This window comes from Populus alba, chromosome 4, assembly GCF_005239225.2.
Source record: "Populus alba chromosome 4, ASM523922v2, whole genome shotgun sequence".
Taxonomy (NCBI): domain Eukaryota; kingdom Viridiplantae; phylum Streptophyta; class Magnoliopsida; order Malpighiales; family Salicaceae; genus Populus; species Populus alba.
The window spans coordinates 22,293,882-22,321,725 of NC_133287.1; the positions used below are offsets into that span (position 1 = coordinate 22,293,882).

The following is a 27,844-nucleotide window of genomic DNA, read 5'->3' on the forward strand; positions in this document are numbered from 1 at the left end:
TTTTTTTTTTAAAAAAAAAATAAAATTTTCAAATCCTTAGGAGATTTCTTCAAAATGTCAAAAAATACAAAGAATATTAAATTAAAAAAAATAATAAAATAACATATTCAAGAACAAATATAATATCTATAAGAGCAGTGTTGGTTATTGTCTTATAATTAATAAAAAAAATGAAGATCAATGTGAGAGCGTAAACATGTTTTTGTTTAAAAAACAAAGATAAAAATATAAAAATAAATTTTGTCTGAAAATTTCAGAGTGAGTTTTTATACTTTTTAAATTAAAAAAAAAATTATCTATGATCTCTATATCTTTTATATATTTTGAAACAATAACCCAACATTATTTAAAAAAAAAATAAAAATGAACGGGCATCACTAAAAAATGTAATGAAGCAACGAAGCAAATTCCTTTCCCTGCCTTTTAAAGATTCCAAGGAAATCGAAGCGTATGGAAACAGGCAAAAGATTCTGTCTGTTAACTCAATAAATACACAAGTAGGTCCTTCTATCTATGAACAATGTTTATACATTATTCTTAGAAGAAAAAAAAATCTACAAGTCTACGTTGAGTTCCAGCAATAATAATAATAATAATAATAAAAAAAGAAGATGAGCGATATTGACTGTAATTTCGGGAACTGTGATTGTGATTGTGATCCTGATTGTTGCTGCTGCTGTCTTGATTCTGATCTGTGCTCTGATTGCTGCTGCTGCTGCTGTCCTGATTTTCATCAGTGCTTTGATTGCTGCTGCTCTTCGGTGAGAGTACTCCCAGTTTCTATCCTTTTTTCATTAAATTTTATTAATTGAAATTATAGGTTTTTTTATTTAAATGTTCATGGTTGATTATCGATGCCACCCACATAAATTTATTGACTTAATTTGACTTTATAGTCAGTATATTAATTAGTTCATATTTTTCGTACTTAATTTGTAATTTATTAACGTAGACGATTGTGATTAACGGACGATTGCAGGCTAATGTTGTGTTTAATTTGCATGGATATATAGGACAGTGACCATAATTTCTGTTGCTGTCTCGTATGCATCGGAAGCAGTGATCGTCACAAAAACCATAGAGATACCGGCGGCGTGCCATGGCTGTGTTGTTGGGATTACGGTTCTCGAAGGACACCGAAGCAGAACGGGACGAAGAAAGAAGAGAAAGAGAAGAACAAAACCAAACATCAGTGCTCAAGATGTTCATCCATTCCACCATCACCATTGGACCCTCCTACGATGCAACAATTCGGTAGATTAGGTCATGAGAAGCGTGTTGTAGGGCATGGGATGTATTATTAGGGTATAATGGTGACAATGTTGCAACCCTCTTATATATTTTCAGGTGTTTTTTAATGGTTTTGATATACACATTCATGTCAAAATCATGGAAAATTATTAAAAATATATATGTAAATTAATACATTTTCAGTTGAAGATCTTGCGGAAGCCCTTTTCAGGTATATTAGGAAACATGTTCTTGATTTTCCTTTAGCCTCTATGATTGAATGTTTGAGTCGTAGATATGAAGGGTGTAAGAAGTTTTCCGGAGTGGATTTAATATGCATTATGACAAGTTCTGAGATTTTTCTCAAGACAAGACCTAGTGTCTGCAGATCACAGAGAAAAAAAGGATCGTTCTTATACTGCAAAACATAAGATGCATGCTTACGATTGATTTTGGTTTTGATAGAAGTGATAAGAGCATAGTTGTGCTCTAGTTTTCCCGATAAAAGCTATACAATAACGTAATGTTTGGTTATTGTTCTAAAATATAAGAAGAGATGGAGACTCGAAAGACACTAAAGTTGTGGATGCCTCTTCCTTTAAGCACAGGATTTTGAGTCATCTAAAATCCCTTTTCTTTGCCTAGTGAGTGAAGAAACGAATGTTGAGCAAGTGAAGTGCCCCATAAGCTATATAATGGCAGGCTAGTCAATGATTGCCTTAACCATTCAGCAATGGATGCAAAAAGAAATCATTAATTTGACTCTCTCCTCTCGTGTCAGTTCTTTGATCCGTACCATGTTGTTCTTCGAGCGTGGTGTAAAGATCATTACAGCAATGATGTAAATGCTTGCCTCTATGAACTCGTGTTGCAGAAACAAGACCTTGTCAGGTGTCTTTAAGGTTGCCTCCAATACCATAGTAATTCTTTGAATCTGAATTTTCCTCTCCGAATCAATAATTGATCGGTTAATAAAGGGCAATTGCTTAATAGATGACTACCTAGCTCCCTTGCTTGACTGGATTGAGATAACACAAGGAGCTTCGAACCACGCAGTGCTGGTGCGTTGCCTTGGAAGGTTTTGCTTATCATATTGGGAAATGCTCAAGAACAGAGCTAGCTGTGAGGGGTATTTACATGTTGGGAATGCTCAAGATCAGAAGCAGCTATGGGGTATTTATGTTGGCTTACGACTTGCTTAGGAGAAAGGTTACAAAACTTTTAAGGTGAGGGGAGTTAAGAGTCTGATTTCCTTAGCTATTGTGACCCTTATCAAGGGAACCAAAAATGATGACAGCAACATCCATGCTCGTTTGTCAAGGCCATTCAACAAATTCTTCATCGGCCATCAGTCATGTTCATAGCAAGGCAAATCGATGTGAATATTGGCTTGCGAGCCATGCTTTCTCCCCAGAACTGGAAGTTCGCCGTCTCCGTTCCCTTTTGTTTTTCCGTTGTGGTTGAAGACACGCACATGGGATTGGCAACACTTGTAACTGTAGATTAAACTCCCTTTTTGCCCTTTCTATCGAAACTTGGGAAGATGGAACATAATTGATCACAAACACTGAGCACAATAGATTAATAAACAAGAACCCTAGAGGTTCTGGCAATAATATGCCACCAAAAAACACGCAGATAACTTTGAGAGGGCCAAGTAAAGCGCATAATCAAACTTACACTATAGTTCAAATCATAAAATGTCTAGACTTCAGTATGTGTCTGGGACAAGCGACAAAATCACTACCAAAAAAAGGTTGCAGCCAGAAATATGACCTTAATAGATAGAGTTTGCTTCACTTAAAGCACTTGGCATCCAAAAGGGCCTCCCCCTCAAATGGCTCACAATCTTCGATCATCTGACTGGCACGCTCCTTTTGAGCTTCATCTGAGATGTCAACCTTTGTCCATTCATACAGCTCCATGTCATAGCACTCATCCATGACAAATTGGGGGATTTCTTGCCCACGGAAAAGCCACAGCCCCTTGACCTTGAATGGAGGCTCTGAGCCGATCACTAGCATCTTCCCAAAGGCATACTTGCGAGCCAAATCCATCCTTTGAAGAAATCCGCCGACTTTGTTCAGGGTGACGAACGACACAGTATTCTCCTCGTTGTACTTATAGTTGCAGAACCACAGCGAGTAACCCTCAGGATCATACATTTCCCAGAATCCTACAATAGAAGTTGAAGATGAGAGGCCATAACTCCATTAATAACAATAAAACAAATCCAAAATTACTACAAAAAAAAAAATAGAAACCAATTTCTTTTTTGCACGACCAAAAAAACTTGGCACCACCCAAGAGTTCAAAGTAAACTCCTGTCAATCCAAAATAATTCAGTCTAAAAAATAAAGCATCCTGATTTCTTCCCTAATTCTTCTTCCAAAAATAATCACACCAAATATATCTATAAGTTGGAGGCTATTTGAAAATAGCAGATTCACTGCTCAATGAGAATGGGCATGGGAGAAAATCAAAAGAAAAAAGGGTAAGATATACCTTTGATAGCAACCTCATGGAAGTTGGTCTTGGTGTTAGAGTAGAGCCTCTTCCAATCATCCAAAATCATCTTGCTTGGTGGCAATAAATCAAGAGGATTTTTCGGTTTTGGCTTTGGTGCCTCTTCCTCTTCCATGGCAGGTTCAGCTTTGGGCTTTGCCGGCTGTTTTTCCTTGGCTTCTTTTTTGGGTTCCTCCTTGGCCTTTGATTTAGCAGATTCTTTGGGCGGGCCAGGTTTCTTAGCAATTGGCACAACTACTTCAGCCTGCTTGACTTCACCAATTACCTTTTTGACATTTGGTTGATTAATCATGGTCCAGAAGTATCTCTCAACATGAGGGAATTCTGAGGTAAAGCTCTTAGTCATGACATGAGCAAATCCTAAAAACAGATTGCATGTCAAGATGATGTCAGCGAGGGTCACAGAATGCCCAACCAAGTAAGTGTTTGAGGCAAGATGCAGGTTCAGGGCACCCAGTGCTCTCTTCAATGCAGAAATCGCAGCCTCCTCAGCCTTCACATAGAAACATCCATACATATCGATATTAAAGGGCCATCAACAATATGATAAAAAAACAGAACTAGCATACAAGGAAATCTTGAAATTACAGGAAAAAAAAATAAAGAATTAACTAATTAAAATGGCATAATCATGTCAAGAATACAATCTCCTTGTATGTGCATTCAATGTTGTCACATAATAGAAATCCGTTCAAATGCTCATCACAAATGGAAACCACATTTGTTAGTGACAAGCTGTATTTACTATGCCATGGAAAAATATTTATGATTGTATCATTCCATTCACTCTCTTTAATGTAGTCCCACATGAATATCTAATAGCAGGGTTTCCCTTTATAAAATGTGGTCCTACATGACAGAAACATGTATAACTGGCAATTGGAAATGACTTGGCTAAATAAATAAACCAGTGTTAAATTTAACATGCTGTTAAAAAGAACTCATTCCAGAGACATAAAGGAGAGAAAAACTGGAGTTCTCAGAGAATGCAGAGCACAAAAAAAAAAAAAGACAACTTACTGGAGGGAGATATGGTTGATATCCCATTCTAGGATAAAGCCATCTTGAAATACCAGCATCAATCTCTGTTGCTGCAAAATCCATCCACTGCTCAATATTGGCCTAAAAGGATTAACACAAATAACAAAAATATTAGCATAACAAATTATGTAAACACGAGCAACTAGCAAATACAATGACCATGGTTTCACACTAAAGATCTTACATAATCAATCAATGATGAGCCATATAGAGGATTGTCAGCCTTCAATCGAGTAACTGCAAGAACAAGTAGTAAAAATACTCAAAAAAAGTGTCCATACAATTATCATAAATCCATAACACATAACATCTTAAAAGAAAGCATCCACTGGCACGCAGGCAAACAGAGTCAAGTGTAAAGCCTTACCATAACGTGCAATTGCATTGCTCTCAAAGATAGGACCATCAGGAGTCTCCAAGACAGGAACCTGAAAAAATTATTACCAGATCCCCTTTATTTATAAATCTAATCCAACACTAATTTCCAAAAAAAAAACAAAAAAAAAAAAGTATACCTTTCCAAGTGGGTTCATTTTGAGAAACTCAGGAGTCTTGTTGGTGACACCCATCTCAAAATTCTCAGCAACTTTGACATCCACACCAGAGTATTCTGCAGCGATCAGTGCCTTGTATCCATTTTTGTTCGTCTTACCGGCATACAATACCTAAACCGAACCAAACCAAATTAATTTTAATCCCTTTAAGCTAATTTTCATAACACATGACACAAGTGTAGAAAAAGACAAGTATAATTCAAGATTAGGTTAAATTGGATTAGAATGAAGAAGAAGAACTTACGAGAGCCATGGCTGAGAAAGGAAACGAGTCGCTCCAATTTCAGATCTGAAAACAAACAACAAATACAAAAGTTAAGAATGCTAGTAGTAAAAAATCTAAGCTAATTCAAGGGAAAAAAAAGGGCGATCTGTGCTTACAGGCGTTGAGCACGAGAGCTGAAAGAGGCAACGAGAGAACTGTGAGAGAAAGGAGACTTCTATTAGGGTTTTATTTGTAGGCCGTGGAATTTTGCCTAATAAAGTATTCCGTTTTTATTTATTTATTTCTTTTTATTTTGGTGTCTCTCGATCCCCGTTCACATTTTATCCGACCATGGCTATGATATACTACACCATGAAGGTGGTGTTTGGTTTTCCACTTTAATTATGTTTTTAAAAAAATTTTAATTTTTTATATTTTAAAATATAATTTTTTAGGTAATTTTAATGTGTTGATATTAAAAATAAATTGTAAGAAAATAATATTATTTTTAAAATAAAAAATACTTTAAAAAATAATATCTATTACAATCTCAAATACTACCGTAGTGTATATTTATTATAGTAATATAAAAATATTTTTCAAAAATATTTTTTACTTGAAGATATATTAAAATAATCTTTTATATATATTTTTTATTTTTTATCAACATATCAAAATCATTAAAAAGTACTAAAAAAATTAGTTTGATGTTTTTTCAAACCAACACACTTTTAAAACACAATTCCAAACCAAAAAACAAGCGATGCCTTAGAACAAGGCATAAATCATGCAACAACCTTTTTTTTAAGAAAAAAAAATATTGTTTTGATAAAATAAAAAAAAGCTATTCCAAAAAATATATCAACAAGTTAAAGATTAGATTTTGACTGGGTTAGCCCTAGTCGAATAAATCAACGGGTAAACTCAATTTTTTTACTAGATCAACTAAGTTTTTTTTTTTTCTATATTTTCTTCAACTCAAATTGGTTTAAGCCTTACATCAGTTAGGTCCCAAGCTTACCTGATAGACCAATCTGGGTTTTACAAATATGGATCCAGCACTTCTTTTATTTATCAAATTTAAAGTACATGGTCGATGTAGTCCCTAAAATATTACCTTGTTATCAATTAAATCATAAACCTCTTTGTTTTTATTAATTTTATCCCAAAATCATTGCCAACCCTTTATCCATCTAATGGTAGTTATAATGAAAATAAAAATATACTAAAAGGAAAGGGAGTTTTAACAATGTTTTTACCAAAACTCTAAAGACATTTTATTGTGGACTATAAGAGTGAAATTACTAATTTGCCTTTCATTCAAATAACAAATGGCCTTACTTAAAAGGGTATTATGGTCTTATAGTCCATTTGACCTTGTGATTACTCTAAAGACAAATGACCTTGTGATTACACAATCACGCAACTCACAATTAAAATTGAAATCTGATCTTGAAAAGTTAAATAAGGTCTGATAAGAGTTTGACACAATGATAACATATCCCAAAGCATCGATATTATTGGAATTAAATCGAATAACACCACGAAGTTAGTTAATCATTGATAAGTCATTTTAGTTCTTTCAAATACCAAAGAATGCAAGAATAACTCTCACACACAAGCTAAAAATTCATAATGATATTATTCAATGACCGCTAAATTTTAGGCTTACAAAGAGTTTGAATATTTTTAGAAAATAACTCTAATAGATCTACCCTTGTAGACTAAATTGGCCCACTTATAAAATTGACCAAAAACTTATATTGATAAACCCAAAACACTAATTTAGACAAGCCTTGAATCTTAGCTAAAAAACATGTATTAATTAAACCAAAACCAGCCTTGGTCTATAACTGAAATAATAAAGAAAATACTCATAAGTTAATTCCCTATATTGCCATCCGAAGAGAAGAATAAAAATAAAACAATATAAGTTTGATATAAGGTTTATTTATATAGCTTATAATGTCATCAAATGATCCTAAAATTAGAAAGTTTCCAAAACAAGTTGTGACATCTTTGTAGGAAAAGGATCTTTGCTGAGTATGAAATCCACAAGTTAAAATAAAGTAAATAACAAAATTTGCATAGCTTGTTCTGACCTACATCACAAGACTTTCCTGAACTTTGATTGATCTAAAAGTTTATCCCAACATTAAAAAAAAACAAAAAAAACCTTTGAATTCTTCTAGTAAAGTTTCAATTTGATTCAGTGGTTTGATTTGAAGTTATGTTCAATAGGGTAAAATTGGACAATAGAAGATTTTACGACAAAATCTGAATCTGACTTTGTTTGGACAATATCATTGGTCTAGTTTTACATCATTAAGTGTAACCCTTCTAGATTTTAAAAGGTTGTTAGTGCATGCATTGGACGCACCAGTGTGTGTGAGGCGTCTACGCCCTATAAGTGGTGCGTGTGTTGCCTCCCCGTAGTTAAACATAACCATTCGTCGTGTAAGTTGATGCGCCACCATGTCCCTTTTCAGCTTGTGTGGCGCATGTCATCAACAAGTGAGTGGTTTGTTGCTAATAAGCATTTTTTTTTTTCTTCTTCTTGTTTTCTCTCTCCTCTCCCAAAAATTGCTAATTAGTCTTTTTTGTTTTTCAGTATTTGTGATTTGGCCCTTTTTTCTTTTGATTTCTTGTTTTTGTCATTGAGTTTTGTTTCCTTTCAATTTGGTTTTTCAATTCCAATTTGTAATATATTATGCTTTTGATTTCTTTTTTTTTATTTGACCCTTTTATATAAGTTTTTCTTTTTAATTTCACCATTTAATCCAAGTCTATTCTATGTTATTGTTTCAACTTGGTCCTTTTTTTTTTACTAGTGTTATTTTTCTCTTCAATTTAATCCTCCAAACAAAGATTTGTGTCCTTTTTTCTTTGAATTTCTTTTTTTCATCATTTGCCCTTTGTATAGGTGTTATTTCTTTTCGATATGGTACTTCAATTTTAATTTTTCATATATTTATTTTTTTATTTGATCCTTATTCTTTGGATTTATTTTTTCCTTAACTCTTTTTATAAAAAAAAATATTGGTTTTTAATCTCACATTTCAAACCCAATTTTATGTTGTGTTATTTTTTCTCAATTTTTTCCTCATTCTTTTATTTTTTTTCTCTTTTGTTTAGTTATTTTTCTTTTCAATTTAACCCTCCAATAAAAAAAAATAGATGTCCTCTAATTTATTTTTTATTTCAATTATCATTCATGTTATTTCAATTACCATTTTTTTATTTTAAATTCTTTTATGTAGTTAAATTTTCCCCATTATGTTTGACTCAACCTAGTTTAAAAATAGAAGGACCAAAAGGAAAAATTACTAAAACTAAAAGGTCTAAATTTGAAATAGCAATAACAATAAAGATCATGTTGTATTTACTAAGGTAAGAGAGAGAAATGAAAGAAGAAGAAAAAAGGGCTACTGGTGATACACTAGCCATACTTGGAGAACATATGCCGCCTATAATGGAAAAATAGACAACGAGGAATAAGTTGAGATGGAGTTTATTTTTTTACCGCTAGAAATTGCCACCCAAAGCGAGTGATGACTCTAATGCATTGGCGTGTGCTCTACATGCAACAATAAATTTTTAAATATAAAATTATTATTTTAATGGTAAACTACATTACCACCCTCAACCAAATTTATAATTAACAAAAAAAACCAAGGTTAAAAGATCCAAATATTCTTGACTGCAATGAACTCAATGCTTTGCATTTAAGAGTATATGTGTAATTTCTATTGTGTATATATAAAAAAATACCTAAATACTCCTGGCTACTTTTTTTTTTTTTTTACTCTTAGGATGTTTTAGTTATTTTACTGTTTATTAAAACATTGAATGAGTATAAATATCCTTAAACAAATCAGCAATGACTAATATACTTTGTGAAATTACCAAAATAACACCGATCCAAAGATATATATTTTTTTTTTATAGGAAGGATAAAATAATTATTACATTATAATGGCAGTGACTAGAAAAATACAAAAGGGGCTAAAATGATTTCTCCTTATGTATTAATTGTTTTTTTTAATAATAAATACTTTCATGAGAAATTTATTTAATTAAATCAAATCATATCCAATTACATATAAAGTCTCGTGGTGCTTCGCATGAAAGTAATAAAAATTTTGTTGTCTAATATTGAAAACGAAAAAATAATTTAAAAATAGCAATAGGATATAAGACTTCTGTCATCAAACTTTTTAATGAAATTATTGTAATTTTCCTTAATTTTTAAATAAAATCACAAATATAATTTTTTATTTAATATCTTTAAATCAACGTATTGTTTAACCTGTAATAAAAAGCAATTAATTAATACCACAAGCAGAATTTTGTAGATCCTATATAATATAAATTTGAAATTAGTAGTGTGGGGGCAAAGTTATTAAACTTATCGTGAAATATAGCTTGTTTTCTTGATTTATAAGAAATGGGTTGAATAAGTTAACTTATATTGATTCATGTTTATGTTTTCAAAAGTTAAAACAATGTAATTTTTAAAAATATTATTTTAAAAAATTTAAATGAGTTTTGATTGAATTGATTAAATTGCAATCAAAAGTTGATATGTCTGGTTCATCAAGGATTGCTCAAACTCAACTAAGTAATTCATAGTTAACCTTTTATAAAAAACTCATATCAAAATGAGATCCAATCCCAAACATTATTTTAAAAACCCAGATCGACTTGTCAAGTTAATTCAGAATCTGGTCGCCTCAAGCTTGGACAAGCCCGAGTTGAAAAAAAAAAAAGTTAACTCTATCATAAACATGAATTAACCAGTAACATGGTCGACCCATGACTAACCCAATCAAAATCTAGTTATCAACCCTTTAACTTTTCTTTAAAAAATAAGAAATTTTTTTGAGTAAAATAATATTGTTTTGATTTTGTTTTTAAATTATTAATCTTAATTGATTCTTCTAATTCATGATTTAAATTTTACCCCGAATCAATCTTTTTGTTTGAAATTATTATCTAAATGTAATTTTGAATTTTTTAACTTTAAATTATTATTTTGATATATTAATATTAAAAATAAAAAAATATATTATTTTAATACATATTTAATTTAAATATATTTTAAAAAATAATCTTACCAGACTGCCCTCACTTCCATGCAAACCCTAAAGCCATAAAAAAAAAAAAAAAAAAAAAAAAAAAAAAAAAAAAAAAAAAAAAAAACTTGCATCGCCGGGCAGGGTGGTGTGGGGGTGACCTCATTCTTCAGTCATGTTTCAGTAGAATTTTTGAAAAACGACCAGAACGCGGATCAAAACGCTTGAGCATTGCGGTCATATTACCATAAAAAAAACCCGAAGAGAGGGAGGGACACATTTGACATTTCACACACTCCTCATTGATTTGATTTTTGAAAGAAAAAGATCAAAGCGAAGACATCGTCTTCTTCTTTTCTCATCTCATCGTCGTCTTTCTTTCTCTTTCTTTCTGAGGGCTATAAAAAGAAAAAGAAAAGAGAAGGATGGCGAGGAGAGCAGACGAGGAATACGATTACCTGTTCAAGGTAGTATTAATCGGTGACTCAGGAGTAGGAAAATCGAACCTCCTCTCCCGATTTACTCGCAACGAGTTCTGTTTGGAGTCCAAGTCCACCATTGGCGTTGAATTCGCTACTCGCACTCTTCAAGTTACTATTACCTTACTCTCTCTCTCTCTATTTACTCACTGCTACACTTTGCTTGATCTACTTAAATTCTGAATGTTTGCTACTGGTTTGATTTTTTATCTGCAATTCTCAACTGTCTCTGGTTCGATCTCGTTAAGTTATGGTTTGATCTGATTTTTATCGGATTTTTGTGATTTTTGTTTGAAATTATTTGTTCTGTTAGGCGATTTCAAAGGTATTAGTGAGTGAATGTTTGATAATTAAGTGGATTTTTTGGTAAAAACTGGAGATGGTAATGTGGTTTGAGAAGTCATAATAATGATGATCACAGTCACTTTAATTGAAATTGCTGGATCTGAACTTTGGGTGGTAAAAGAGATTTTGGAGTACTGTAAATGAAAGGAACCTCTGTGGTGTAGACAGAGAAAAATTTAATATTGAATTTGATAGGTTTAGGTTTAAGAAGATATGAGTTGTTGCCTTGAGAGGATGTTTAGAAGGAATTATGAGGGTTGGATTTCTGTTAAGTCATAAAATCATAAGTACAAAGGGTGTGCTTTGGATACTAAAAGGTTGGGAATAGTATGAACGAGATGTATCTTCTCTTGCCTAACATGCCATATTATCTCCTTTTTGTTATTCAGGCATCGATTCATGATATCTTCACTAATGGTCTTGATGCAACTCTGACATAACTCAGGGGAGGTATTTCCTCTGCACAGCAAGAGCCCATACATTCTATCAAAATTGTGACCAGTACTGCTGCTGTAGAAACCTATCCTTGTGAGTGGCATTTGCATAGAGTGAAGAGAGTTTGGTGTTAAGGTTTGATGGGAAAGAATTATTTGTAGTGTAAGCAGGTGAAGTCGTACATAAATGGTATTGGTATTCAACAATTTACTGGAATTAGTTCTTTCCCATCAAACCTCAACATTATGCTCTATAAGTAGATGAATTCGTACATAAATAGTATTGGTATTCAAAAGAAACCATACATGCACCGGTATTCAAATAGGTGTATGCTACGTTACTATAAGAAGGACCATCTCTAAGTATATGGGCTTTTCCTATGTAGAGAAGACACCTCCTCTGAGTCATGGTTTCAGATGCCTCTGGCTGCATAAATTTCCATTTTTGTCTTCCATCGCAAAAAAATAATAAAAGACTCCTCTACATAGGAAGAGCCTATACACACTATCACAATTTTGACAATTACTGGTACTGGTGTTGTAGAAACAATTCTCGAGCATGGCTTTTGCATAGAGTGAAGAGACTTGATAGAGAACTGGTGTTGTAGAAACCATCCTTATGAGTGGTATTTGGATAGAGTGAAGAGAGTGGTGGTGAGACTTGATGGGAAATAACTATCTGTTTTGTAAGTAGTTTAATTCGTACAGAAATGATGTTGAAGCTCTTTCCCATCAAACCTTAACGCCAGTGCAGTGTGGATTCATCTACTTACATTTCAAATAATTCTTTCCTATCAAACTTCAACACCACACTCTCTTCACTTTATGCAATGGTTTCTACAACACCAGTGCTGGTCAAACAAAACCCTTGATTGAAGTATGATAACTTAAGGGAGGTATCTCCTCTTTAACTTAGGGGAGGTGTCTACTTAGGAAGAGCCCATATAATATCAGAATTCTGACCAGCATTGGTGGTGTACAAACCATCCTTGTGAGTGGCGTTTGCATAGAGTGAAAAGAGTGAGGCATTGAGGTTTGATGAGAAATAATTTTTTGTGGTGTAAGTAGATGGATTCATATAGAAACAGTATCTGTATTCAGATTTTGAGCTGTGATAGTGTATAAGATAACCATACAGAAAAATGAAATGTCACATAGAGCCTCCATTTTCTGCTAGTTTGGCTGCATCAAGTTCCATTTCTCTCTTCCATCGCAAAAAAAATCTCCTCTACATAGGAAGAGCTCATACATTGTATCGGAATTTTGACCAGCACTGGTGTCATAGAAACCATCCATGTGAGTGGCGGTGGCATAGAGTGAAGAGAGTGGTGTTGAGGTTTGAATACCAGTGATAATATGGTATGATAGGTGAATGCTATGTTACTCTTAAATGAATATTCTCCATTTCAGAGCAAATTGATTGTTGGTGGAGTGTGGTGTTGAGGTTAGAATAGTTCTTTCCCATCAAACCTCAATGCCACACTTGCTTCACTCTATGCTTAGATCATTCACTCAGGGGAAGACACAATGATAGGTGTATGTTGTGTTACTCTTAACTGTTTAGTATTGTTGGGCTGTGATAGAACTACATTTTATGCTAGTATTGTCGGCCAAGATATCATGAATTGATGTCCGGATAACAAAGAGCGATAATATGGTATGATTGGTGTGTGCTACATTATTCTAACCATTCAATATTCTCCATTGCAGAGAAAAGGCTGACAATATGGCTGATGTTGATGCTACCTGTTAGATTTTAAATAGGATCATAGCTATGTTGCTTATGAATTGGACTGGATTTCAGAAAAAATGGAAAAAAATCAACAATGAAAGAAGTATAATGGAGACTTGAAAAGAAAAGGAAATTGGAATGAAATACTAATTAGCAGCATTTGCATTAGCATTTCACAAGTTGTAGTTCTGAAATAGATACTCTTAAGACAGTTTTCAGACTAGACATGCACCAATGCACGGGAATACTACCAAAGCTTTTATAGCGGTGCCATCTACCTCCTACCACTAGTTATTGGTGGCATATCTTGGCTAGCAAGGGTTCCTGAGATCTGTCTTCATTTTCTTAAGGAGATTATAGTAGGACTGTATGAGATTGCATGCCCTTCATTTGCTAAAAATGGGATTTGTCCCACCCAGAAGGATCTTTTAAACCATTCTTAGATCTTTTGTTCCTAAAAAAACATAGAATCTGTTGAAGTTCCATTATAAAACATATCTTCATTCTCTTTTTCCTACACTTGAAGTGTGATGTTGAAGGATCTCTTCTTCATCATTACCATCTTCTCTGAGCTATAAATGAAGCCATGGCTTCATTTATCTATAGAAAAATGTAAATTCTGATCTTAAATAACTTGGAGATATAATTTGTTACCCTGCCTGTGATGGTAATGGTCACTTGGATGACTGGGTCATTTCTTTTAGAATTAATCTCTTGGGCAAGCCTTTTTCTGTGGAAAAAGAAATTTGAAGTTCCATGCAAGATGAAGTCCATTTTGTCCCATGCGTGTTGTTATAAGCATTTTTGTTGCTGTTCATTTACAAGCTATTGCGATGTCAATTTATTTTCTCCACATTCCAAACATGTTCCTTTTTAAAACGACCCTTATTTGTTTTGATAAATTACATGCTGTCTTAAGTAAAAGTGTGAAAGTAAATATGGATCAAGAATAACTTTTGGCTTTGGGACATGATGATAAAAAAGAAAAGACTCTTGATCATCCAAGAGTAAAATTTTCCAAGATTATGTGCAAGAGACTGAAGATAAATGTTTTAAAAATGTTAGAAGAGCCCTGATAATCAAACATAGAAATATAGATTGAATGCATTACTAAGCTAAGCGTTAGCTTAGTAATTTTGGCTGTTCCTAAGAAGTGTTCAGTAATTTGTATTGTTGAAAGTGCCTTTATTTTTTTAAAACTAAAGCTACTACTTTGGAGCTATTCATTTGACATTACTGACACTCGTAAACAGGTTCAGGAGTATGTGACTTTTGGTTACAATTTAAAATTGCATTTGGGGCTAAATTTAAAAGCTCTTCAAAATGCATACCAAACAGCATGATATTTGGTTCCCTCGAATAAATGTGGCTGCTTACAGTGCATTTGCTATGGATTCCCGTGTTCCAGATTAGGACATGCACATTTTTGCAATCTACTTGTCTGGTTTCTGTGTCAGCATTACATGATTTTCATCCTATGTCATTCATGATTGTAAATTTATTTACTTCTAAAAGCATATTGTTGTGCACTGCATAAAGACATTCTGTATTCTGGCTAGGTTGAAGGAAGGACTGTGAAAGCTCAGATATGGGACACGGCTGGACAGGAGCGATACAGAGCAATCACCAGTGCCTACTATAGGGGTGCCCTTGGAGCTCTTCTTGTATATGATGTTACAAAGCCAACAACATTTGAAAATGTGAGTCGGTGGCTGAAGGAGCTGAGGGATCATGCGGATTCCAATATCGTGATCATGTTAATTGGGAACAAGACTGATCTGAAACATCTTCGAGCGGTTGCCACCGAGGATGCTCAAAGTTATGCAGAGAAAGAAGGGCTTGCATTTATAGAGACATCCGCTCTCGAAGCAACAAATGTTGAGAAGTCTTTCCAGACAATTCTTTCAGAGATATATAGGATAATTAGCAAGAAGTCACTTTCTTCAGAAGAGTCAGCACCTGCCAGTATCAAAGACGGGAAGACAATTGTAGTTGGAGGACCTGAGCCCAACACTAAAAAGACTTGCTGCTCTTCATCCTGAAAGAGTAAGTGTTGTTGTGCTGAATTTCCCCTTTGGATGTCTCTATTTTCTTACCCTTTTTGCCATGTTCACTCGATCCAGATCAGTTTTTTTTTTCTTCCTAATTTTTCTGTGTTTGAACCGTATTGTTGTTGAAATTTCATATGCCTTCACATGATATATTGAAAGTATATTTTTTTTAATGTTCTTGTTACTGTATCACAAAGTTTGCTTTGAGATCACTTTGGTAATGATCGCAGAGAATGACATTGATGTAGGGATGCAAATTTAGCTGTTGATTGTCATGCATATAAATGCATCTTGCAAAGTGATATTGTTAATCCATCAATTTCCTAGTGTTGTGGTTATTGATGGTGTTGTATATCTGCAACCCTTCTATCTGTTTTTCGTGTATCGCATCGTCGTACTTGCCTTGTGCGAAATAAACTGAAGAACAACGGAGAGAGAAGCAATGGTGGTGACTGCAACAGACAGACAAGACAATCCCTCACAAAAACAAGCCTTCGGCAATGACCCACAACCACTCCATGCTAGGATGATCACGTAGCATGCATATTTCTTTTATCTATTTCTACAAGACAACTCGTTCTCTTACCTAGCTTGATGCCCAGGTCGTGAGTTTAGCAAAAACAAAAAAAAACTTGAGATGACAGCCCTATATTGTTTTGGTAAAAATCAATTCCCCCAGAAACTTAACTAGGTGGGTTATTGAGTTGATTTGTGAAGCTAGATCAAGTTTTATAACTATATTTTGATAGCTCGGAGATGAAGAAGATGAGCAGAACACCTTACTCCACAAGCATGGACATCATCCCATAGCATCTTCATGGAAGCAGAGCAGGGCAACAGAGGGAAGGATGCTGGGAGCCAACCTTCACGCTTAAATCGAGTGTTGCAACTTGTTTGCAAGATCCAAATGCTTCCCGGCAGTTGATCGTTCGTTTCCATCGTTTAGTGACAGCCTTCAAGGCCGCTCCAATTTCCAGCAAGGTCATGGCCAAGGTACTACATGGTCCTAAGTTATTTGCACTCTCCACCTAGTCTTCTAACCTGACAAGGTAACCCACCGACCGTAAACCTAGCATTAACTTTTTTTTTTTTTTTCCAAACCATTTTGAACATTAACGTAGTCAAATCCAGGTCGAAATACAACCTAAATAACCGACCACGCTGTTCAGTGCTGCAAGCTTGTGACTCATAGCCCTATTTTTTTTTTTTTTTAATCGTTTCACTGAAGATACATTTAATTGCATTTGGATAAATACATTTGCATTGCTTGAGATTACTCCCAGCCAATTTGCATGTATCATTCTTTGCCTTGCCATCACTTCCTGCTTTCAGAGAGAATAATAGTTGCCTCTTTCAGATATTTAACATTCACATTACATTTCAATACAATCTTGATCCCTTCAACAACAACACAAGAATTTTTTTCACAGATAGACAACTTAAAGCACAGAATATCTGACAGTTTCTGGAACATCCATATGATTACGACGACAACAGCACATTTTTACCTAAGAACCTCGGGACAAACAACTAAAATTACAATCGGGACAAACAACTAAAATTACAACACAGATGGCTAACCACAGCAGTTGTTCTTCTGCTCGATTGGCTGCCCCTTCATCTGAACAGTTCCGGTGGACTTGCTAGCGGTTGGCTGGTTACCCATTCTGCAAAAGATTTTCAGTTACACAGTTACGCTTTGATCTACACCGTGCATAATTTTACATCAAAGAAACAGAGAGAAGAAAATAAAGAAGAATGCATAGGGCATTAACACTGTTTCAACTTTAATAAGGAACAAGAAGTGATTTCAACATTATTAATTTTAGTCCGTGAATCACACATGCAACATACACTGCATCACAGCAACCAATTCGAAGGGATTTTGGCGGAGATAATGCATGGGAGATTAATAATATTATGGCAAACATCTCCAAGCTTAACTATGCACCAAAACAGAATCTTAGTATCTTTCAAGCTGAGATTTCTTAAAACAGCTGGCCTTTCCAGTTTAAGGGTGCACATAGAATATCACATTTTTGCTGTAAGTAATGGCTTTGGGTGTCAAAAACTTGTGTCTTCTATAAAATGATTCATTCATAAAAAATCTAAACTAGCTAATTGAGATAACGTCCAGATAAAAACAAGTGGTATTGGCAATCAATAAAAGTAAGCAGTTGAATTAATAGCAGCAGGAACAGTTGGATTTGTGGGTTTACTTTTTCTTAATTTCACCAGCCATTGTTAAGAATGCCTGCTCCACATTTATCGAGTCTTTAGCGCTTGTCTCTAGGAAAGGAATGCCAAGCTCATCTGCAAATGCCTGCAGTTTATCCAGGTAGACGAAAGAAAGATCAATTTACAAACCGACACCAGTATCTGTTAAAAAAACATCTGTTGGAATGCCCTTCAAGTTTATTGATATTTCACTCATTGCTTCATCAACAGTAAATGCAAATGGAACTTAATTCACATACATCCATAGGAGGATTTCCTTTTTTAGTATTAGAAGACATGCACAAAAGCAACCTTTTCAATATGGCTATATGATAAAAATACAAAAATTCAAGGAACTTTTGGTCATCATCTCAAGAAGGAGAAGCCCATTTGTATGCAAAAAACCTCTGGTTCTGTACATTTGAGAACCATGGATCTCAAGATTTTGCAACATGCAGGCCTGCCTATATGTGGAACTAGACAATATTACTTGAAAATAGCACTTCAAGAAGTACATGTTTCAATAAACTTTTATTGGTCTTACTGAAGCTGTAAGAAAAACTTTCCCTCGGTGCATATACATGGCATACCAAATTAGCAATGCTAAATGAAAGCACCGACTCTTACCACCGGAGTAAAAGAAAATAATTAACAGGACTAGGTTATCGCATAGAGTAGAACTGGTCCTAAGTCCTAACTCGGCAAATAATTTAATATCACATCAGAGATAACTGATTTAAATGGATGTACCTTTGCTGTTTGAGTGTCCACAACCTTGTTCTCAACTAGATCACACTTATTCCCAACTAAAAGCTTGCAGACACTATCATTTGCATATCTATCAATCTCATTCAACCACTGCTTGACATTGTTGAAGCTCTCCATCTCAGTAACATCATAGACTATCTGTTGCAATCCCACACGATACAGATTATTAGGCTTTTGATCATGACTTCATATAGCATTGTAAAATGCACATAATCATGGTACAATTTCCCAAAGCATAAAGTTTGTTTTCAGAAATCAGTAAAAGCAGTACGTGGGGAAGACCACATAATCAGCACGTGTGTGTTATGCATGCGGGCATGTCGGTCTAGTGTGAGAGAGAGAGAGAGAGAGACAATGGAGAATTTCTCACAATTATCCCATGCGCTCCTCGATAATAACTGCTCGTTATGGTCCTGAAGCGCTCCTGTCCAGCTGTATCCCACTGAAAAGAGCAAAAACCAGTTAAATGTTAAACTTAAAAGTGTAATCATTAGGAGGGAAAAAAAAGGTGAAGTATATTTGTGACAATAGTTATGTTACACAAATCTTATCATGCCAACCAACAACATACGCAATAGTCATCGAAACCTCGAGACTATAGCCATTATTTCAGACTGGCACCATACGCTGAATAATTTCAAAGGGAAACTGCTTGACTAAAATATCACCTGACTCATAATTTCAACCATCTTAATTAGTGGCATGCAAATGAATACATACCACCTCAACTCAAGAACACCAGTCAGCTAAATTTCCATATACTCATATCAACCAGTTATTCCATTCCAACGAGACAGATGTGCACATATCTAGTTAGTGATCACCCTCGATCTCCATTTCAATATGTTAAAAAAAAAGGCACAGAACAAGAAACCATCTTTGAACGAAAAGACAGTTATGTATACTCACAATCTGCAGCTTGATCGTCTTTCCATCCTGCTCCACAGTTCTGATTTTCTACAAAAAAAACCAACGACTTTAACTCTTTTTAAAAAAACATCAAAACACAAGTGCGGCGCGAGAAACATAGCAGAAGACAGGGACTTACAAAATCAACACCAATGGTACTGATATAGCTGTCTACATAAGAGTCGTCCTGAGAAATTACGAAACAGAGTGAGAAACAAAAAACCCAGTTGAATTTAAACACTAATCACCACCCCATTTAACAATAACCCACTGATATTAGCAATCTATTAGAAACCCAATTAAGCACTAATCACTAAACATCAACCCATCTTCCTAGTAATCACATTAAGAACCGTGAAATCCTACAAAATTAACAAAATGTATACTTATAATTGATAGTTTCCAAAAAATTAAGAAACTCACAGCAAATCTGAGAAGCAGACAAGATTTCCCAACAGAGGAGTCTCCGATTAGCAAAAGCTTGAACAGATAATCACTAAAACATTATAAAAAAGAGATAATGTTAGCGAAAATTGAAAAAAGGAAAGAATTTAAAGAGGGAGAAGGAGTGAGAATGGCTTACTATTCGTTGCTCATGATTGCGATTCAAATGGAGATGGGAGATATGCAAGGCTTATCTTTCTTTTCTTGGGGTTTCTCTTTGACGAAGAAAGGAAGAAGTAGACAGAGAGAGAGTTTTGTCCTGCTATCAATGTCAAGGCTAGGAGTGCCCACCACTACTGCTTTATTTTTTTGATTTAAGCGTGTTTGGCAGGTATCGATTGCTTTTTAAATAGCTTTTCGTGCTGAAATACATATCAATAATTTTTTTTATTTTTAAAAAATTATTTTTAATATCAACACATCAAAACGATCTAAAAAGTATAAACCGTATTCAATTTTAACAAAAAAATTCAAAATTTTACAAAATACAGGTAGAAACGCAGCCCCAAACGGGCTCTTAGATAGCTGTTAGAATATTAAAATGATAGAAAATTTATAAAATAATAATAATAATAATAATAATTTAAAGTAATAAAAAAAATTAAAATATTTTTTAAATATAAAAACATCAGATAAAGAGACTACGCGGTTAAAACCACGTTCTCTTAAATTTCAAAAAAATTTTGTTAAAAATTATTTATATATATATTTTAAAATTATTTTAATATGTTAATTTTAAAAATTATTATTAAATTTGAAGGTTATAATTTTTTTGTATGGGCTTGAAACCCAACTTCTTATCTTTAAGTTTTACCCAATCTTATCCATTTAGTATCTATTGTCAAGTTTTCATCCTTTGTTTTTTAAGTCAATGAAATGGATTGTGTATTATTATTATTATTATTATTATTATTATTATTATTATTATTATTATATGATATGCACCAAACAATTTTTTCATACATGGTATAATAATCACTAGCAAGTATATCACAAATAAACCATGCTTTAGAATAACAAATTATCATTTTGTAAAGATGTCTTAATTACCATTCTTATAGTTACTAAAATCCAAACAAGGTCTAACTTAAAAAGAAATTAGGTCAATTTTTATTTCAGGTTAATATAATATTTTTATTTTATTTATAAAAAAATTGGTACTGATCTAATCTAATTTGACCAAGTTAATTGATCATTGATTAACCCAATAAGTTAATTGAGTCGAATCAAATTTATATATATTTGTAAATTAAATTAAAACTCGAGTCGATAAAAAATTTCAGACTTGACTTAAGATTAGGATATGAAATGTAAATTTTTTGGTCAACTCGTCAGTAATTTTTTGTTTTTGTGAAAAACATGATTGATTTTTCTAAATAAAATGTTTAGCATGCAGGCACCTGTACGTGGTGTGGATTAAACTACAATAGTTTATCCTTTTTGTCTAGTTAATTATATATTTTATACTTTTGCATTGAACTTTAATATATAATTATGTTTTAAATCTTAATTTTATAAAAAGCTATAATAACCTATTTTTCATTTATGGACATCTGCTTTTCATTTACTTCATATGTAAAAATCCATCTCATGAAAATTTTAATCACACACTTATTTTTTAAAATATATTTTTAAAAATCACAATTAAAAATACTTTTTTAAAACCTATATTGTTTTTAGAAAATTATAACCACAAAATTACCACAATGTCAAACACATATATTGATGTGTCTATAAATATATTTATAAAACATAAACAGATATAATCCAAATAATATATTAGATCTTTATTAATAGAGATTTTTAAAAATAAATTTTACATTTTCAAAATAAAAATAAAAATCTTAAGAAAGAGAAAAGAAAAGAAGAAAAAGAAGAAACAAAAAAAGAAAATAGAGAAAAACAAAAAGGTGTTCGAGTTGACCACTAGTCAGAAATAGCCAGCAATAACCTTTAAGGGGGTATTTAGGAGTGTGATAGCAATTGTTTTTCAAAATAATTTTTATTCAGAAATACATCAAAATAATATTTTTTATTTTTTTAAAAAAATAATTTTTGACATCAACATATTAAAATGATCTGAAAGCACAAAAAAAAATTAATTTGAAGAAAAAAAAATTCAAATTTTTTTTAAAAATACTTTTAAAACGTAAAAATAAACAGATTGTTATATAAGAGTAAATAACTAAGATAGTTAAAAGTTTATTAAAGTGTATATTAAGTAAAGCTTATTTAAAGTATTTTTCTCATATCATTTAAGATACTATTATTAAGTGTATATTTTTCTTTGTTATTTTATAATAATTAAAATCTACTATTAAAATTTAAAAACAGCATTCTAAGCAATGTTTAGAATAATTGAAATTGTGAAAGTTGAGAATATATAACTCGAGGCACATCTAATATTGTTTAGTAATATCTTACAATTTGGTTTTAAAAATGTTTTTTTAATTAAAAATATATTAAAATATATTTTTAATTTTTTTTTAATATTAACATATTAAAACAATGGATAAATATCTATACAAATATTTTTGATTTTATCGGTCTTTTCTATTTCATATATTTATATTTAATTTATTTTTTTGTTCCTAGATATATGAAAATCATAAATGTAATCGAGTATACTAGAAATTTAAAATCCTAAAAGTTTAGACAAGATCGCATAATATAGAAATTTGGGTACTTAATTGAAATCATATAAGTATTTGGTAGACTTATTTGTAGTTTTCCCTCTCCTCAGATTCCTTGATAGGCTCGAATTCATTAAACCCTACACGACCTTAGCGATATTCTTCTCCTCCTGCTCCATCTTCTTCAAAGCCGCAAAGACACCGTCAAATCCTCTGGCTCTTCATCTTTTGAGACAACACCTTCAAGTTTTTCCTCGGAATGTGTTTCTCCGTTTTGTCTTGAATCACAACAGGTACTCTCTGTTTTATTTTCTCTTGTGTGTGTGTGTTTTTCTAACTTGTTTTTGTCAGATTCGTTCGAAAACAAAAGTATAAATCAATCCTTAAAATCAGTCACATGAATCTGTTTGATATATAACACTCCAAAGCTGAATTGGGTTTCCATTATTTTCTTCTAAATTTGCAATTCTGTTGCTTCAAGGTATAATTACGCGGTTTTTAGTCTGTGGGCTTATTCAGTTTATTCGAAAAATGGTTTTTTTTATATGTATTAATGGGCTGTGACTACTTTCCAAGTTCATGACGGAGCAATGAAAAAATTGGCTTTCTTTCATATTTTTTTTTTGATTTGTTGGTGCTTGTAATTTAAGTTCTAAAAGGGGATATGTGCAATTTTTAAGATTTTGGGTTTTGATTCGAGTTTATATCGATTCAATGGTCATTCATTCACGCGGTTTTATTTTGGGTGCCTGGCTGAGGTGTTGTGTGTTTTTTCTGTATGCAGTTCTTGTCGATTTTGTGTAATGGCAACCGAGAGTGGAAAAAGTTTTGCAAGGAGGGACCGTCTGTTGGAGATAGAGAAGAAGGTCAGCGGCTGGTGGGATGAGAAAGATGTTTTCCGGGCTGAACCTGGTGAAGGGACTCCTAAACCAGGCGAGAAGTTCTTTGGCAACTTCCCATTTCCGTATATGAATGGGTTTTTGCATCTTGGACATGCATTCTCACTTTCCAAGCTTGAATTTGCTGCTGCTTTTCATAGATTGAATGGGGCTAACGTGCTCCTTCCTTTTGGCTTTCACTGCACTGGTATGCCTATTAAGGCCTCAGCAGATAAGCTTGCAAGGGAGATTCAAAAGTTTGGCAATCCACCTGTGTTCCCTAAAGAGGCAGAGTCAGTAGAATTGCCTCCAGAGCCTGAGGATGCAAATGCTGGTCCACCGCCAGATAAGTTCAAGGGAAAAAAGTCCAAGGCTGTGTCGAAATCAGGTGGACAGATGTTCCAATGGGAGATTATGCGCAGTGTTGGGCTGTCTGACAGTGAGATAGCAGAGTTCCAGAAACCAGAAAAATGGTTGACTTACTTTCCACCACTGGCCATGGAAGATCTGAAGGATTTTGGCTTGGGATGTGATTGGAGAAGATCGTTTATTACTACAGATATGAATCCATATTTTGATTCATTTGTGCAGTGGCAGATGAGGAAGTTGAAGGACATGGGGAAGATTGTCAAAGATAAAAGATACACAGTATACTCTCCCTTGGATGACCAGCCATGTGCAGATCATGACAGGGCAAGTGGTGAAGGTGTGCAGCCCCAAGATTACACTCTTATAAAGATGGAAGTGATGGCCCCTTTCCCGCCTAAATTCAAAGCATTAGAGGGAAGAAACGTGTTTCTAGCTGCTGCTACATTGAGGCCTGAGACAATGTATGGACAAACAAATGCATGGGTACTGCCTGAGGGCAAGTATGGAGCTTTTGAAGTGAATGATACTGATGTCTTCATCCTGACAGAGAGAGCTGCCCTTAACCTCGCCTATCAGGGCTTCTCAAAGACCCCCAAGCAACCTAGTTGCCTGGTTGATCTGACTGGTTATGATCTGATTGGTCTACCATTGAAGTCTCCACTTTCCTTCAACAAGGTCATTTATGCACTTCCCATGCTGACCATTCTGACAGACAAAGGTACAGGGATCGTGACCAGTGTGCCTAGTGATGCCCCTGATGATTACATGGCATTGCAGGTTTTGAAAGCGAAACCAGCTTTCAGGGAAAAGTATGGCGTGAAGGATGAGTGGGTAGTGCCTTTTGATATTATACCCATAATCAATATTCCAGAATATGGTGATAAGGCTGCTGAAAAGGTTTGCATGGACCTGAAAATTAAGAGCCAAAATGAGAAAGAGAAGCTTGCTGAAGCTAAGAGGCTGACATACTTGAAAGGATTTACTGATGGAACCATGCTTGTTGGAGAATGTGCAGGGAGGAAAGTCCAAGAAGCGAAGTCATTGATAAGGACCAAGCTCATTGAGACAGGTGAGGCAGTTATGTATAGCGAGCCTGAGAAGCGTGTCATGTCAAGGTCTGGTGATGAATGTGTTGTGGCTCTAACAGACCAATGGTACCTCACATATGATGATCTTGAATGGAAGAAATTGGCTGAGGAGTGCTTATCCCAGATGAATCTCTACACTGATGAGACAAAACATGGCTTTGAGCATACTTTGGGCTGGCTAAATCGGTGGGCTTGCTCACGATCTTTTGGGCTTGGTACGCGCATTCCATGGGATCCAGATTTTCTTGTTGAGTCATTATCTGACTCCACTATTTACATGGCTTATTACACTGTTGCCCACTTTCTACATAATGAGGACATGTATGGTTCTAACAAGACCCATCCTATTAGACCTGAGGAAATGACTGACGATGTTTGGAATTTTATCTTCTGTGATGGTTCATACCCAAAATCATCAAAAATAGAACCATCTATTCTTAATAAGATGAAACAGGAGTTTACATATTGGTACCCGTTTGATCTTCGAGTCTCTGGAAAGGACCTCATTCAGAATCATCTGACATTCTGCATCTTCAACCACACAGCAATCATGGCCAAGCATCACTGGCCACGTGGATTCAGATGTAATGGACACATTATGCTCAATTCAGAGAAGATGTCTAAGTCTACAGGAAATTTCAGGACACTGCGTCAGGCCATTGAGGAATTTTCTGCTGATGCTACTCGGTTCAGTCTAGCTGATGCTGGAGATGGTGTGGATGATGCTAACTTTGTATTTGAGACTGCAAATTCTGCAATTCTTCGCCTCACTAAAGAGATTGCATGGATTGAAGAGGTTTTAGCTGCAGAGGCGTCCTTGAGAACAGGACCACCATCTACTTATGCTGATCGGGTGTTTGAAAATGAAATAAACATTGCTGTTTTAACAACAAAGAAGAATTATGAAAAATGCATGTTTAGAGAGGCTCTAAAGACTGGATGCTATGATCTCCAAGCTGCCAGAGATGAGTACAGGTTATCTTGTGGAAGTGGGGGCATGAATCGTGACTTGGTATGGCGTTATATTGATGTGCAGACACGGCTTATCACTCCTATCTGCCCACACTATGCTGAACATGTTTGGAGGGAGCTTTTGAGGAAGGATGGATTTGTTGTGAATGCTGGCTGGCCTATTGCTGATTCTCCAGATGAAACTCTTAAGGCTTCTAACAAGTACTTGCAAGATTCAATTGTTTTGATGAGGAAACTTCTTCAAAAGCAAATCATGGGTTCAAAGAAATCCAATAAGAAGGGAGCTCCTGCTGCAACACTAACTGTAGAGAAGATTACAGGTTTGGTATATGTGAATGAGCAGTTTGATGGATGGAAAGCAGAATGCTTGAATATACTTCAAAGCAAATTTGACCGAAACACAGGTACTTTTGCATCAGAAGGGGAGATATTGGAGGCACTGCAAAAAAGTTCGGTTGGTCAAGATGCAAACTTTAAGAAAGTGCAAAAGCTTTGTATGCCTTTCTTGAGGTTCAAAAAGGAAGAGGCTATTGCTATTGGGGTTCAAGCCTTGAATCTGAAGCTTCCGTTCGGTGAGATTGAGGTTCTTCAGGAGAACTCGGACTTGATCAAGAGGCAAATTGGTCTGGAGTTGGTGGAAATATTGTCTGCAAATGACCATGATGCTAGAGCCAAAGCTGGTAGTTTTTCCTCTCTGTTGGATCAAAATCCTCCTTCTCCTGGACAGCCAACTGCCATCTTTTTGTTGAGGTGAGAGGATTCATTCACGTGCCAACTTAAATTTATCTACAGGAATGTGGCCTTTGTTGGTGCGAGGCTTGTCCTTTTGTTTGTGGCCAGCAAACTATTTCCTTTATTTTTTATAATCGCATGCATTTATAATGGATTTAGATTTTCTGATGTATCCCGTGTTTGCTTTTCCTTGTGCCTGTCCTGGTTAATTAAGCATAGAAGGTGCTTGAATGTTAACTTCTTATCAGTTGAATTGCTACCCAACTCCCAGGCTAAAGATCAGCCTATTTCCTTTCGTGTGCTGGCTTTATTTACTCATTCTGATTCTATTTCTGTTTCGGAACAGATTTGTTTTGTCTAACTAAGTGTTGACTGTGGCTTGCTGTTTAAACTGCTTTGAGCTTGTTTTTAAGCTTATCGACTTGGGTTAGGAGATGCCTCTATCAGACTGCTTTTTTGAGTCTCCATATAGCTGCTTATTCCTACCAGTTTGTAGATTATTTTACGAAGTTCTTAAAATTAATCAGATAGCCATGTAGTACATCGGCATTATGTCTCAGATTGAAAAGCTACACTTGTTGGAGGAAATGTTCCTTATCTTTGCTAGCATCCAGTGATGGTAGCTTAATTCTATACATGAACCTTGTGATTTTGTCATAATGCTTTCCCTGTTCAAAATTTGTTCTTGACTTCTGTTTTCCTTGAAAACACATTCAAGATATCTTACTGCCATAGATGGCCGTGTTGTGCTCAAAAAAGATATGTTCTAAAATTTGGCTTTTGTCCTTTTATCCTACAGCAACAGGTAGTTACAAACGGTGCATGGAAATATGGTTGAGAGGTTTTTCATTACTTGATTTCAAAGCTGATGACTTTCCCATACAAGTTACTTTGAAGAAGCTCCGGGATGCGGAGTTCTTTCAAGAAATTTGCTCCTGGATTGCAGTTAGTTGTAAAAGGAGGTCTTTTATTGCATTAATTGTCTCCTTTTGTTGTCTAAGATGCTGTGTTTTTCCTCTTTTTGGTTTCTACAAACTAGATATAGATGTTTTGGGAATTCAGAGATGGTTTTTCTTCCATTATAAGTATTCTCTACCCTTGTGTTTTCCTGGTAATGCATTCTCTATACAATTATAAATATTGAGTCTGTTAGGTTATATTG

At 34.3% G+C, this 27,844-nt stretch overlaps 4 protein-coding genes and 1 non-coding gene across 5 annotated transcripts; 3 read left to right on the forward strand and 2 right to left on the reverse strand.

The window, feature by feature from the left end:
• The first annotated feature begins 468 nt into the window (after positions 1 to 468).
• LOC118031126 (uncharacterized) lies at positions 469 to 1,444 on the forward strand. The gene is made up of 2 exons (XR_012169714.1): positions 469 to 761; positions 1,014 to 1,444. It is a non-coding gene; the product is annotated as an uncharacterized protein (transcript).
• A 1,340-nt stretch (positions 1,445 to 2,784) lies between these two features.
• LOC118031125 (elongation factor 1-gamma 2) lies at positions 2,785 to 5,844 on the reverse strand. The gene is made up of 8 exons (XM_035035433.2): positions 5,733 to 5,844; positions 5,596 to 5,640; positions 5,313 to 5,462; positions 5,165 to 5,225; positions 4,982 to 5,034; positions 4,777 to 4,878; positions 3,736 to 4,249; positions 2,785 to 3,406 (listed from the first exon to the last, which is right to left on the reverse strand). Exons 2-8 carry the CDS (start codon positions 5,602 to 5,604, stop codon positions 3,027 to 3,029), a joined length of 1,269 nt encoding a protein of 422 aa, XP_034891324.1. The 5' UTR covers positions 5,605 to 5,640; positions 5,733 to 5,844; the 3' UTR covers positions 2,785 to 3,026.
• A 5,078-nt stretch (positions 5,845 to 10,922) lies between these two features.
• On the forward strand, positions 10,923 to 15,845 carry LOC118031123 (ras-related protein RABA2a). Its single transcript, XM_035035431.2, has 2 exons — positions 10,923 to 11,221; positions 15,181 to 15,845. The coding sequence occupies exons 1-2, from the start codon at positions 11,057 to 11,059 to the stop codon at positions 15,661 to 15,663; spliced, it is 648 nt and encodes a 215-aa protein (XP_034891322.1). The 5' UTR covers positions 10,923 to 11,056; the 3' UTR covers positions 15,664 to 15,845.
• Positions 15,846 to 16,998: 1,153 nt separating this feature from the next.
• Positions 16,999 to 20,308, reverse strand: LOC118031124 (ras-related protein RABD1). The gene is made up of 8 exons (XM_035035432.1): positions 20,150 to 20,308; positions 19,990 to 20,062; positions 19,706 to 19,753; positions 19,567 to 19,614; positions 19,028 to 19,099; positions 18,640 to 18,795; positions 17,892 to 17,995; positions 16,999 to 17,339 (listed from the first exon to the last, which is right to left on the reverse strand). Exons 1-8 carry the CDS (start codon positions 20,161 to 20,163, stop codon positions 17,249 to 17,251), a joined length of 606 nt encoding a protein of 201 aa, XP_034891323.1. The 5' UTR covers positions 20,164 to 20,308; the 3' UTR covers positions 16,999 to 17,248.
• Positions 20,309 to 22,775: 2,467 nt separating this feature from the next.
• LOC118031121 (leucine--tRNA ligase, cytoplasmic) lies at positions 22,776 to 27,839 on the forward strand. Its single transcript, XM_035035429.2, has 3 exons — positions 22,776 to 22,936; positions 23,428 to 26,700; positions 27,482 to 27,839. Exons 2-3 carry the CDS (start codon positions 23,447 to 23,449, stop codon positions 27,489 to 27,491), a joined length of 3,264 nt encoding a protein of 1,087 aa, XP_034891320.1. The 5' UTR covers positions 22,776 to 22,936; positions 23,428 to 23,446; the 3' UTR covers positions 27,492 to 27,839.
• Positions 27,840 to 27,844: the final 5 nt, after the last annotated feature.

Coding starts and splice junctions, on each gene's coding strand:
- LOC118031125 (XM_035035433.2), bottom strand. Junction 5,226..5,312: donor AAATGAACCCACTTGGAAAG/GTATACTTTTTT, acceptor TAATTTTTTCAG/GTTCCTGTCTTGGAGACTCC. Junction 5,035..5,164: donor CAATGCAATTGCACGTTATG/GTAAGGCTTTAC, acceptor TTGTTCTTGCAG/TTACTCGATTGAAGGCTGAC.
- LOC118031123 (XM_035035431.2), top strand. CDS start 11,057: ATGGCGAGGAGAGCAGACGAGGAATACGATTACCTGTTCAAGGTAGTA. Junction 11,222..15,180: donor TCGCTACTCGCACTCTTCAA/GTTACTATTACC, acceptor TATTCTGGCTAG/GTTGAAGGAAGGACTGTGAA.
- LOC118031124 (XM_035035432.1), bottom strand. Junction 19,754..19,989: donor GTCTGCTTCTCAGATTTGCT/GTGAGTTTCTTA, acceptor GTAATTTCTCAG/GACGACTCTTATGTAGACAG. Junction 18,796..19,027: donor GAGGAGCGCATGGGATAATT/GTGAGAAATTCT, acceptor GGATTGCAACAG/ATAGTCTATGATGTTACTGA.
- LOC118031121 (XM_035035429.2), top strand. CDS start 23,447: ATGGCAACCGAGAGTGGAAAAAGTTTTGCAAGGAGGGACCGTCTGTTG.